This window comes from Artemia sp. Qi Xiang Cuo, chromosome 21 (genome assembly GCF_049724085.1).
Source record: "Artemia sp. Qi Xiang Cuo chromosome 21, ASM4972408v1, whole genome shotgun sequence".
NCBI classification, from domain to species: domain Eukaryota; kingdom Metazoa; phylum Arthropoda; class Branchiopoda; order Anostraca; family Artemiidae; genus Artemia; species Artemia sp. Qi Xiang Cuo.
The window spans coordinates 47,729,009-47,741,584 of NC_142814.1; the positions used below are offsets into that span (position 1 = coordinate 47,729,009).

Genomic DNA, 12,576 nt, shown 5'->3' on the forward strand with positions numbered 1-12,576 from the left:
AGATATCAGGGAAAGGGTATATATTGGCTTTTAGTTTTCTGCCGTTTATTCGGATTGCTTATCCAAGTTCTATGAGTTATGGCAAGACCACCCAATCAATTCTAAATAGTTTGACCACACAAACTGAAATAAATTATAATGGACGAGATAGGCTGATTCTTTATGGTATCGAATTCCCTTAAACAAATTAAAGATATATTACCAATCTTTCTTGATTGTATTAATTTTTCGCTAATTTCCTTTGTTCAGAATAGGTAGAGTTTAAGAAAACATTCAATAAAATTGTCTTGCCCTATAATTCTTACTGAATGATATAGATTTTCGCCAAAAATTCAATAACAAAGTTTTGGAATATTTATGGAAGTTACGTAGAGTCACGATCTTCTATTTCACTTTCAAGAAATAATTTAAAACTATATCTAATTGATAATTATTAATTAATATGAAATCGTGGTTTTCGGTGCTGGTGTTTATCTATGTTAGGATTAATATTTCATATGGAGTGTGGGCAGGGTTGCCACCCGGTGACAAAAAAATCACTAGGTTTTAGTGATTTTCTGCTGATTTAGGGATTTTCTTCAATAATCTAATGATTTATTCATAAATTTAGTGATTTTGTTGTTTAAGCAATATAAAAAATCACTAGAAATAGTGATAAATCACTAGGGGTGGCAAGCGTGAGTGTGGGTTGTGAGTTGAACTTGGTGTCTCGTTTTCTTCTCATCTTGAGTATTTTTATTTGCTTATCCATGCGCTACAAGTTATGGCAAGACCACCTAATCAATTCTAAGTACTTCGGCCACACATATTATATACACTATATACACATACTAAATACACTATATTATGTCTATACTATATACTCTACTATATACTATATTCTACTGGTACTGTGTTTATCAGCTAAATCTGTTCAGAGATAAATTTGGGTCATAAAAGTTTATAATGAGTTAAAAAACGCTACTCCTTGTGAATAGAGTGGTACGAACCCGCTTTATTATTACTATTAATTAAAAAAAAAACTGTTTCTACAAAATAAGTTTTTCAAAGAAAAGTAAAGAACTCGATTAAATCAAATAATCAATTAAAGCAAAAATAAAATCAAATAATCTACCAAGCGTGAAACTATCACAAATCCGCATCGATAAATAAATGAAACCAAAAGGAACTGAAATTTCAATAAATAACCGAGTCAAACTCAAAACGAGCAGAGATTAATATGAGTAGGGCTCAAAACCCCTATGCCTTCTCAAGGCCAGAACATAATTTGCACTTTACTGAAAAAAATATAAGTGCTTTTACTTTAATAACTTTAATAAATCAAATAATATTAAGATTTTGATTACTAAATATCAGTATATGTATATTAAACTGACAATGCACATTCAGACGGTCACTGCATATGTGACCGAAATATCTGGTATTTTTGTGAATTTCTATCACTGTTATCATCATCACTGTCTATTAAAAGGATTTTATCCCTATTTGAACTTTTATTTATTGTATGCTGGAGAAAAAGTTTCAGCAATTTTAAACAACATACACCCTTTTAAAAATCTGTACACAAATATCAGTGTTTAATTTAGTTTCATACCTCCTCTAGTTGACCTGAAGTAGAAAACTTGATACCATTCGCAAAAAAAATTGTTTACTCTCTTTGATAAGTTGGATAAGCTTACGCTATTTTTACTTGGCAGAATTTTAGGAGCAGAAATATCTCAGACAGTCTGAACATAATGCCCCTAGTCGTTCTTGGGATCCAGATTAGATGCCGTCCCGGGAATTAGCTTCAGCACAGTACAATTTGTTTGAATGTTTAGGCAACATTTAGTTTTTAAACATAAAGGGTAAATGGGGGTTGGGCGTGGGTGGGAGACTAGTTGTCCTCCAATCACTTTTGACTATTAAAAACGACATTAGCCCTTTCTATTTTCAATCGAATGAGCCCTTTTCGAAGTTCCTAAGACAACTCCTTCGATACGAAGTGCCCTCGTCTAAGCAAAAAAAAAAATAGAGAAATAAATAAAACAATAGTACATTGTACCCACATCGATCTTTGCTATAAAAATTTCAAGCCTTCTAATCACTTTCGACTATTAAAAAGGGCACTAGCCCTTTCAATTTCCAATTGAATGAGCCCTTTTTGAGTTTCTACGACAACTCGTTCTATAAAAACCTTATATACCCCCAGGGCATAAATTGCAACCCTTGCCCTGAGGGCTCTGAGGGGGGGGGGGGCGGTAAACCTAAAAGACCTAATTTCCAGAACTTTCAACTACGTTGAAGAAAATTGCTATCTCAAAATTTTGATTGGATGTGTTTGGGGAAATGGTGGGCGTGACAAGGGCGTTAGTTCCTCTCCAAATCACTTTCAACTATTAAAAAGGGCACTGCCCTTTCAATTTCCAATCGAATGAGCCCTTTTGAAGTTCCTACGACAACGCTTTCAATAAAAACCTTATATGCCCCCGGGGCTTAACTTACTACCCTTGCCCTGAGGTCTGGGGGGGGGGGGTCATCAATGCTGTCCAAGACCACACTGGCTATACATGACGTACGAAGCTAAGAGAGGAAAGGAAATAATAAATGATAAACAAAACCAAAAAAGAGTGAGAAAACGAGGATTTTTGCAGCCAGTGGTAAAATATGAAGACGAAAAACCAGCAAATATTTCGACAAGGACCTCCGCCAAGTCGTCCTCAGTGCAAAAAAAAACAAAAAAAAAAAAAAAAAAAAAAAAAAAAAACAAGAATCTAGAACAACTAGATTCTTTTTTTTTTTTTTAGCACTGAGGACGACTTGGCGGAGGTCCTTGTTCGAAATATGTGAAGGGGTTGTCATCCTCAAAAACATAATTTCCGGACCTTTCAACTACGTTGAACAGAATGGCTATCTCAAAATTTTAATTGGATGTCTTTTGGGAAATGGTGGTCGTGAGAGGGGGGTTACTTACCATCCAATCATTTTCGACTATTAAAAAGGGTACTAGCCGTTAAAATTTCGAATCGAATGATTCCTTTTTGAAGTTTCTACTACAACACTTTCTTAAAAAAAAAAAAAAAAAAACGGATATGCCCCCAGTGCATAACTTACAACCCTTGCCCTGAGGACTGTGGGGGGAGTGCCATCCTGAAAAACATAATTTCAAGACTTTTTAACTACGTCGAACAAAATGGCTATCTTGAAACTTTGATTGGATGTGTTTGGGGAAATGGTGGGTGTGAAAGGGGTGTTAGTTATCCTCCAATCACTTTCAACTATTAAAAAGGGCACAAGCCCTTCTATTTTCCAATCAAATGAGCCCTTTTTGAAGTTCCTACAACATCGCTATCTATAAAAACCTTCTATACCCCCAGGGCATAACTTACAACCCTTGCTCCGAGGGATATGAAGGGGTTATCATCCTCAAAGACCTATTTTCTAAAACTTTTAACTACGTTGAACTAAATGGCTATCTAAAAATTTTGATTGAATGTGTTTGGGGAAAAGGGGAATGTGTTTGGGGAAAAGAATGTGTTTGGGCGTGAGAGGGGGTTTTGTTGCCCTCAAATCACTTTCGACAATTAAAAATAGCACTAGCCCTTTGAATTTCCAATCGAATGAGCCCCTTTTCAAGTTTCTACGACAAAGCTTTCAATAAAAACCTTATATATCCCCAGGGCATAATTTACAACCCTTACCCTGAGGGCTGTGGGGGGAGTGTCATCCTCAAATATATAATTTCCGGACCTTTCAACTACTTTGAACAAAATGGCTATCTCAAAATTTTGATTGCATGTATTTGGAGAAATGGTGGACGTGGAAGGGGCGTTAGTTGCCTTCCAATCACTTTCGACCATTAAAAAAGGCACAGTCATTTTAATTTCCAGTCAAATTAGCCCTTTTTGAAGTTTCTACGACAACGCTTTCTATAAAAAAAACCTTATATGCCTCCGGGTATAGGTTACAACTAATACCCTGAGGGATGTGGGGGGGGGGGTTGTAATAATCAAAGACAGAATTTTCAGAATTTTAAACTGCGCTGAACAAAATGGCTATCTCAAAATTTTGATTGGATGTGTTTGGGGTAAAGGTGGGCGTGAGAGGGGGTTAGTTACCCTCCAATCTCTTTCGACTATTAAAAAGAGTACTAGCCCTTTGAATTTCCTTTTTTGAAGTTTCTACGACAGCGATTTCTATAAAAACCTTATATGCTCCCAGGGCATAACTTATAGCCCTTGTTCTGAGGGTTGTGGGGGAGTGTCCTCCTCGAAAACATAATTTCTATGTGGAAATCACCTACGCTGAACAAAATGGCTATCTCAAAATTTATATTGAATGTTTTTGTGAAAATGGTGGGTGTGGAAGGGGTGTTAGTCGCCTTCCAATCACTTTCGACTATTAAAAAGGCACAAGCCACTCCAATTTCCAATCGAATGAGCCATTTTTAAAGTTTCTACGATAATTTCTTCGATACGAATTGCCCTGGTCTAAGACCAAAAATAAATAATAAATTGTGCCAACATTGTTCTTTACTTAGGCAGCGCTTTTACGCTACCTATAATTATTGATTTGGTAACCAATTAATAACAAAAAATCAATAAGGGAGTTATAGAATAAAGAAATTAAACAAACGGTAAAGAAAAAATACTAGAAAAAAAAGGAAAACACTATACCCTAAAATGAAAAAAAATGCAATGGGGAAAAATATCGTAAGCTCCTGCATATTTATCTCTTCGAGTACCTTGAGATTTTAGGGGAAGGTAAAAACAAAAGTAGATCCTGTCCCCGGTAGGCCTACCAGCTTGAAAACCACCGAGGTACTGATTAACTATCAGTCATAAAGGAAGTTCAACTTTAACCCCTAATATTGCTGATTTATATATTATTTTTTATGATTCAACAATTAATAACAAAAAAGGAATAGCGGAGCAAAAAAAGAAAAATGCTATTACACAAATATATGCTTTCAAAACAGTGGAATGATGGCAATTTATTATTGTTCCAAAGCCTGCTGCTTAGCACGGCTTTACTAAAAACATCATTCATCTTTTATTTTGGACATTATCTTCCTAGTACGGTACCACGACGGGAGAAAACAAAGAGATTTGCAATGACGGAAATTCTCAACGCAAACAAGACATATCTTTATGTTTTAATAGAGGATTGGACCCAGAAAGATATAGAACTGAATGTTCACAGAAAAAAAAATGAAAATAATTTGCTTCAAGCTTCATGATTATGTTTAACTCTACAGTTCTCCAGTAACCTATCTGAATCTTCACCCTTGAATCAGAAATCACCCGAAAACAGAAATTCCACCGAGAGTTGCAACTGAGAAACTGTTGCACTGAGCAGCCAGTGGAAGTACAACTTGTTAATCACGCCCAAACTAGATTTGGCACTTTGCTCAAAACTGCTGATAATTTAAAGGAAAATCCATCAATAACGGGGTAATTTTTAAGACAGCGAAAAATACAACTTTTTGAATACAAAATTTCAGAATATTTCTGCTTTTCTCCTTTATCAATGGAGAAAAAAAAATTTAACTAACAAAAGCAACTTAAACAAAGCACAGAAAACACATAAACGCTATACAAAAAAAAAACGAACAAAAAAGAGGAAAGGAAACTGATAGAACGCTGGTAGAACGGATCATGTTTTGCTTTCACTGTTGTTTCATAACTGCATGAATATCAATATGAAAAATTTCGAAGCCATCGAAAGGGCTCATGAATCGGGCAGATGTAAGTGACAAAGGTATATACAAGTCGGTGAGCTGAAAAAAACGAGTCAGTCTATATCCATATGTCAAACAGTTTGCGGTAACGAACTATAGGCAAGGAACAGTGCGGCCCAATAATAACCGAAACTATAAGAAACAGAGTTTTTATAACAATAGATACATCAAAAGAATCGAATTTTGAAGCTTGTTCAAAATATTATAAAATTCATCAAGTATAATGTTACCAATCGAAAGTTACGAGCTTGAGAAAATTTGCCAATTTTTGGAAAAAGGGGGCAAACGCCCCTAAAACATCAAGTGACCTTAATGAAAATCACAACATCTGATTCGGCATATCAGAGAACCCTACTGCAGAGGTATCGAACAAGTTCTCCTAGAATATTGGGAGAGAGCTCATTTGATCGGAAATTAAAAGTTCTAATGCTTTTTTTAAGTGACCAAAAATATTGGAGGGCACCTAGCCCCCCTCCCACGCCTCTTTTTTCCCAAAGTCACCTGATCAAAATTTTTAGATAGCCATTTTGTTCAACATAGTCGAAAGATGTAATAAATATGTCTTTGAGGATAACTTGACCCCCCACGGTCCCCGGGGGAAGGGCTGCAAGATATGAACTTTGCCCATTGCTTACATATAGCATTGGTTATTGAGAAGTATACAGACATTTTTCGGGGGGGGGGAATTTTCCATGGAGAGAAAGCCAGATTTCCCGGTACTATTAAAAAAAAGGATCAGAAATTGAATTTCAAAAATAAATTATTTTTTCAACTGAAATCAAGGAACAACATTAAAACTCAAAACAATCAGAAATTATTATGTATATGAGGGGGCTCTTTTCTCCCCAGTACTTTGCTCGTTACGCTAAAGTTCTTGTTAGAATTTTTTAAAAAGCTTGTTATTCTAATTAAATGGCTCTTGTGTTTCAGGAGTCATTCTCAAATAATTGGAACGAAAAGCCAAACTTTAGCGTAAAGAGTGAGGTATTGAGGAGGGGACAAACCCCTTCATATGCATAATAAGTTCTGTGCGTTGTATGTTTTAATGTTACTTTTTACTTTTAGTTGAAGAAGCTTGTTTTTTTATATATATATTTAAAATCGGATGTATGTATACTTTTTGCGCTGACTGAAATTGGAGATCCCTCAACACAAGTACTTGACAGCCCCTTCCGGTAACATTATTCACTTTTTTTGATATTAAATTAATGGTCTAGTTAATTATGTCCTCTCATCCAACAACCTTTCTAAAATTTCTTTTTCAATAAGCTGTCTGAACTTGGTATTCATGAGTTTCGTTACTTTGATTTTCAACCTAATTTTTTTCAATAGAATTCAAATTTTAAAATACTATCGTTATATTACATGTCGGGAAAATTTTCAAGGGCGAAATTGTCAGGGGAAGGGATTTTCTAAATTTGAGTGAATTTGATTTGCATATCTTTTTCCGACTCTTTGCATACGTAATCAAAATTGATTAATTAGCTAATTTATAAAAATATAGAGTAAAGGATAATTTTATTCAGTCTGGTTAACTCTTATTTGGAAGTTATGACGTTTAAAAAATAATCTATGTTTATGTTTACCGAGTCCATGCATTATCTTCTTTTTCGAGTTATGGACTCAATTCCCCAATGAAGGGGGAGATTTTGAAGGGGAAGATTCCTAGGAGGGATTTTCCACAGGGGAGATTGTCTGTGGGGACAATTTTCTGAGCAAAATTTTTAAACACATTCAAAGTTAAAAATGCGACCGGTCTCAATATCCGGGGGATTTATATGGAGGGTGATTTTTCTCCAGAGGAAATTTTCCTTGGAATTTCTTTTCTTTTAAAGTTGCAGCAAGACATGACGGATATGGTAGTTAATAATAATGATGATAAAGTATTATGGCTAATTATAAAATTTTAAGATTCCATGCTCTTGCCATTTAAAATAAAGTAGGACAGTTAATATGGCTTCAGTACTGCAGATATTAATGAGTGTTAGTATGTTGGCATTTTCCTTAAATTAATATTTTATAGGCAATGATCGCATTTCATGTGAGGCTTCTTATTTTTCTTTGCTTAAGTTTTTTTTTCGAGTCAGTAAAATAATGCTCAAGGCCATATCCAGTGGGGTGGGAACCGGCTTTGACCCTTCCTCCGAAATTTTGTTTCCAACACGCAACAAAGTAACAAAACTTGGTGTAACAATAAAAAGTAGCAACTAACAAGTTTTTGATGCGTTTTGTTTAGTTTTTTGTACCCCACTCCCCCGAAAGAAATACTGGATACGCCCTTGATAATGCTACTAATAATACTACGAAACATACGTGGCAACATTAACTCGCCCACTACACTGGCCAACACTGATATTCCTTCTCACAATATTCATCCATTTCATCACTTTGTCTCCTTTAGCTATCTTGTAAAGAAATCAGTTACCTTGTTTCATCCTATTCTTGGTCGATCAACGTTCTTATTGACTTGTTGGAAAATGTTTAGAACAAGACGGAATATGTAAGGAAAAGAAACAAAGTACAAATAAAAAAAAATAGTACTAGAACAAGAAAAAGATTCAAATTAAAAAAAAATTCCAAGAAATCTTGTTAAAGGCTCAATAAGGGCATCTTAGGTTGGAATCACTTATTAACAAACATCAATCATAGCCATGCCTTAGTCAAACTAAATGCCAGTGTTTTTTTTAAGTAAAATAAACACACTGATTATTATTGTTTAAAAATGGTGGCCGGCGTTTATCCCCCCCCCCCCGGTGATTACTCCCCGGAAAACCGTTTTTTTTTTCAAGTATTAAGTACTATTATTAGGTTAATGTAGTGTTTCATTGAAGGGTTTTATGATGATCGCTGATCAAAGTTTATGTTATTTGTGCGTTTCAGTTATGTTATTTTACTGTGTTCATGGCCGTATATTTGGCTTTAAAATACACTTACGTATCTATCTATCTAATATGCAGAATAATTTTACCAAGCACATTTTGCATGCAGACCCACTATACGTTACCCCCCCCCCCCCCTAATGTGCAAATCAATAGCCCAAATTTATTTCTAAAGTAACGAAAAAACTAACGAAAAAACCCGGTGTGTTCTCGAATTTTACACAGCGTAAATTTGAGTGGGTGGTGCATAATACACAAGTACCAAAATTCCTTCTCCCTACGGAAATTAAAAAAATAAAATTCTCAAATTTGAAAAGCCTTATTTTCCGCGGGGGGTATTTTTCTTGGAGGGGTATTTTCCGGGGAGGGGGGGGATAAACGCCTAGAACCGTTAAAAATATTGACAATAAAAGAATAAAGATTTTATGTACAATTTTCGTCTCAAATAATCACTAGAAAGTGCTGGGATTTCTTACAATTTTGATGTGAAAGGAATTTTTTAAGGTAAAACAAAAAAAGAGTGAAGTGAAAAACTATTTTTTTTTATCTAGTTTATTAACTATTTATTTATTTTATGTCGCTGAAGTTGTAAAAATATACTATTATAATGTGACTAAGAAGCAACTAAATATAAATATAACTACAGTTATATACCAATATAGATATAAGTATCGTTGCAGCTATGATCATAATAAATGAAATTTCGAAAAATTCTGATTAGATCAAATGCAACTCTTAATGGAACTGAATCAGTTTATATTTTGATTTCCTCTCTTTAAAGGATGAGTTTTGGAAGTTCATCTGTGGAGTCATTTGGTGAGTCAGAAACCGAGAGTGAATTGCCGAGGCACTGCGAAAGAACCAAATTGAAATCATTAAGAGAATCAGAAGCATTTTCAGAAAAATTTACTTCCATGGATGGTAAACTTTTTATTTTATTTTAAGTTACTGTCAAAATATTCACTTTACAATATTAGTGTTGAAACTGAAGTTGGAGCTCATATACAAGGAACTGATGCAAAGAAAGAAGAGTTACGCCTTTAAGGTACCTATATTAAGCTACTTTAAGGTACCTATATTAAGGTACTTTAAGGTACCTATATTAAGGTACTTTAAGGTACCTATATTAAGCTACTTTAAGTACTTTAAGGTACATGTGTTAAGTTACTTTAAGGTACCTATATTAAGGTACTTTAAGGCACCTATATTAAGGTACTTTATACCTATATTAAGGTACTTCAAGGTACCTATGCTAAGGTACTTTAAGGTACCTATATTCAGGTACTTTAACGAACCTATGTTAAGGTACTTTAAGGTACCTATATTAAGGTACTCTAAGGTACCTATGTTAAGGTACTTTAAAGTACCTATATATGAACTTTCTGCAGTGTACAGTCGATTGATCTCGGCTTTGCTACTTGGTGTGCCAGGATTTTGTGTTATTTTTTTTAATATATTTTAATCATGATATGACATGATTGTAACCGAAATGAAACACCTTTTTTAAAAGATATAAAGCCTCATAAGTAACTAGGTAATGTAGGTCTATGAGTAAGTTCACACAATTTGAGCAATATTTAAAATAGCAATCGATACTGTTAAATCTATACGACTATTGTAAATACATAATTTAATCTACAATAAATTTTGAGTATACTTGATAAATTTATAATAGAATTTATAATTGAATTTCGAGTAAAATTTTAATTTAAGAAAGGATTATACTTCTGTGAAATATTCAGTTATTTATTTGTGTAAGTTAACCCATTTCTTTATGTTTCTCGTATTAAAAAAAATGTATTAAAAAAAGATGTATTTGTCTCGTATTAAAAAAAAATGTATAGGACACCACACATATCGGCTCCACTTATTTAGTACTCCGTTATTTAGTACTGGAAATTTGGAATAATATTTCGACAGGCATTTGGGGGGCTGAGCACAAAGGCTGTATCAAGGGGGGGGTCTTACCGGATTTGACCCCCTCTCCCTCCGAATTTTCGTCTGACCTGTAAGAAAGTAATACAAACGCGCATAAACTAAAATACCCCCCCCCCCAGCAAGGTGGAAACAGCCTTGCTGAGCTCACTTAAAACAGTGAGCTCACTGGATCACTTAAAAACATTAAAGAAGTATTTATTGAATGATGAAAAATAGTTTTTTATATTATTCGGTAATATTTTTTCTTTATCTTCTTTTTTGTATGATGGGAGAGCGCATTTTGATTTTGCTTTTATGACTGAATAATCAGTTGAGAGTCAAAAGATTGTAGCTGTCTTTTATCAGGCGCTTTGTTGCCTTACCTTGCCGATTGTTGGAATTGACGTTTATTTTTCTAGCATTTTGTAAACAAATTAGTCAGCCAGTCAATCAATAAATACATTTTTGTGTTTGTGTTTTTTTTTTTTGTGTGTTTTTTTTTTTTTTTTTTATTTAATGTGCGAAAAAATCTGTATGAGCAGCAGATTCAAACATTTTTTTTGAGTATTTATCCAACAGTTATCAATTACTATGGTACTATATTTCTGCTACAACCATACAGTGAACTTGCTTTGCAATTCTGTTATGCTACCATGAATTGTTCTCACTATTACTATGCTCCAATCTGGACAATAATAATCTACTGAAAGCTATTTATGTAAACATGAGAAGTGGGGTAGACCGTTGAAAAGAGAAAATAGAAAAACCGTTCTCTGGAACATAGAAAAAATAAATTCTGGAATAAACAACCTAATGAAAAGAAAATAACTGATAGAGATAAAAGATATTAAAAAAAATAAAAAAAATAATTCAGTATATAAAATTACTAATCCCCACAAAGGATCCATGGCTTGCAAAGAAGTCATAAATTTTCCTTTTAAAAATGAGGAATAATGAATAAAGTTATTTATTGAATAAATAAATATTCCTTACGAAAAACTACAAAAGCAAATGCAGAAAATTAGCAGCAAATGCAGCTAAACCAAGGTGTAGCTAGTATCGCCAAGGTTACGATGAATCCTTTGGGTTTTATACCACCTTGGCAATACGGAATCCAGGTATACAGCAGGCTCCAAGGATTGTTTGACCTATGTATTATAGAAGAGATCTAAGAAATCAGAAGGGGGTTCATGAGAGAGGGCTGAAAACTGTTTTGTTTGCAACAAAATAAATGTTCAGAAATATTGAAATAAATATAACGAATGTAAAAGTTAAAAAAAGAAATAGTAAAAAAAAATAATTGGGAAAGTCTTGATATTTTGCCAATTTTAACTGGCTAATTAAAATCGATTTTTTTCCAATTGACGGAATTTAATAATTAGGGGCAGAATCACTTGAGGATGCAGAAGACCTTTTTGCTTATTGCGAAAAAACTGTCTAGAAAACATCAATATTTTGCCAACAATAATTAGTATTAGCAAAATATCGATGTTTTCGGATTGCCAAATTGAAATTTTTTATGTCAAAATATAAAACAAAATATCGATGTAATCAAAGAATTTTGGCGGATATCTTGGTATGCAACACTTGTTCTGAGACAACTGAGTCTTGCTTATTAAAAACGTGCAAACCATTTGTCTTCCACTGTTTTTGAGATTTCTTATATTAACCATTTATGTATTTTGACATTGTATCAAGAAAAACAACTCGCAGAGAAGTTGCAGTACAGCACATTTTCCCGAATAGAGTATTAATTAACATAAACTATGGAGCAGCATTTAATTTAAGGTATAAAACTACTACTACTAACAACTCGCAGCAACACCAAGCCGCCTGAGGCAAACACAGCTACGCACGCTCCTCCTCCATCCCAATATATTCAAAGCCTCCCTTTTTACACCCTTCCACGGAGTTCCCATTTCCTTTAAATCTTTCGTTATGACGTCCTCCCACCCCAGACGAAGATGACCTGCTTTCCGTTTAGCCCTAGACGATTGGCCGAAAAGAAGAATCTTCGGTAATCTCTCATCCTTCATCCGCACAACGTGCCCTAGGCATCTC

General features: G+C 34.1%; 1 protein-coding gene across 1 annotated transcript in view; it reads left to right on the plus strand.

Annotated features, from left to right (window-relative positions):
• The window catches only part of LOC148939641 (uncharacterized), a 363,231-nt gene that overhangs the window by 243,441 nt on the left and 107,214 nt on the right, over window positions 1–12,576 (plus strand). The window contains exon 10 of the mRNA XM_089106934.1: window positions 9,380–9,519. Within this exon, the coding sequence (XP_088963060.1) occupies window positions 9,380–9,519 (140 nt within the window). The remainder of the gene's footprint in view (window positions 1–9,379; window positions 9,520–12,576) is intronic.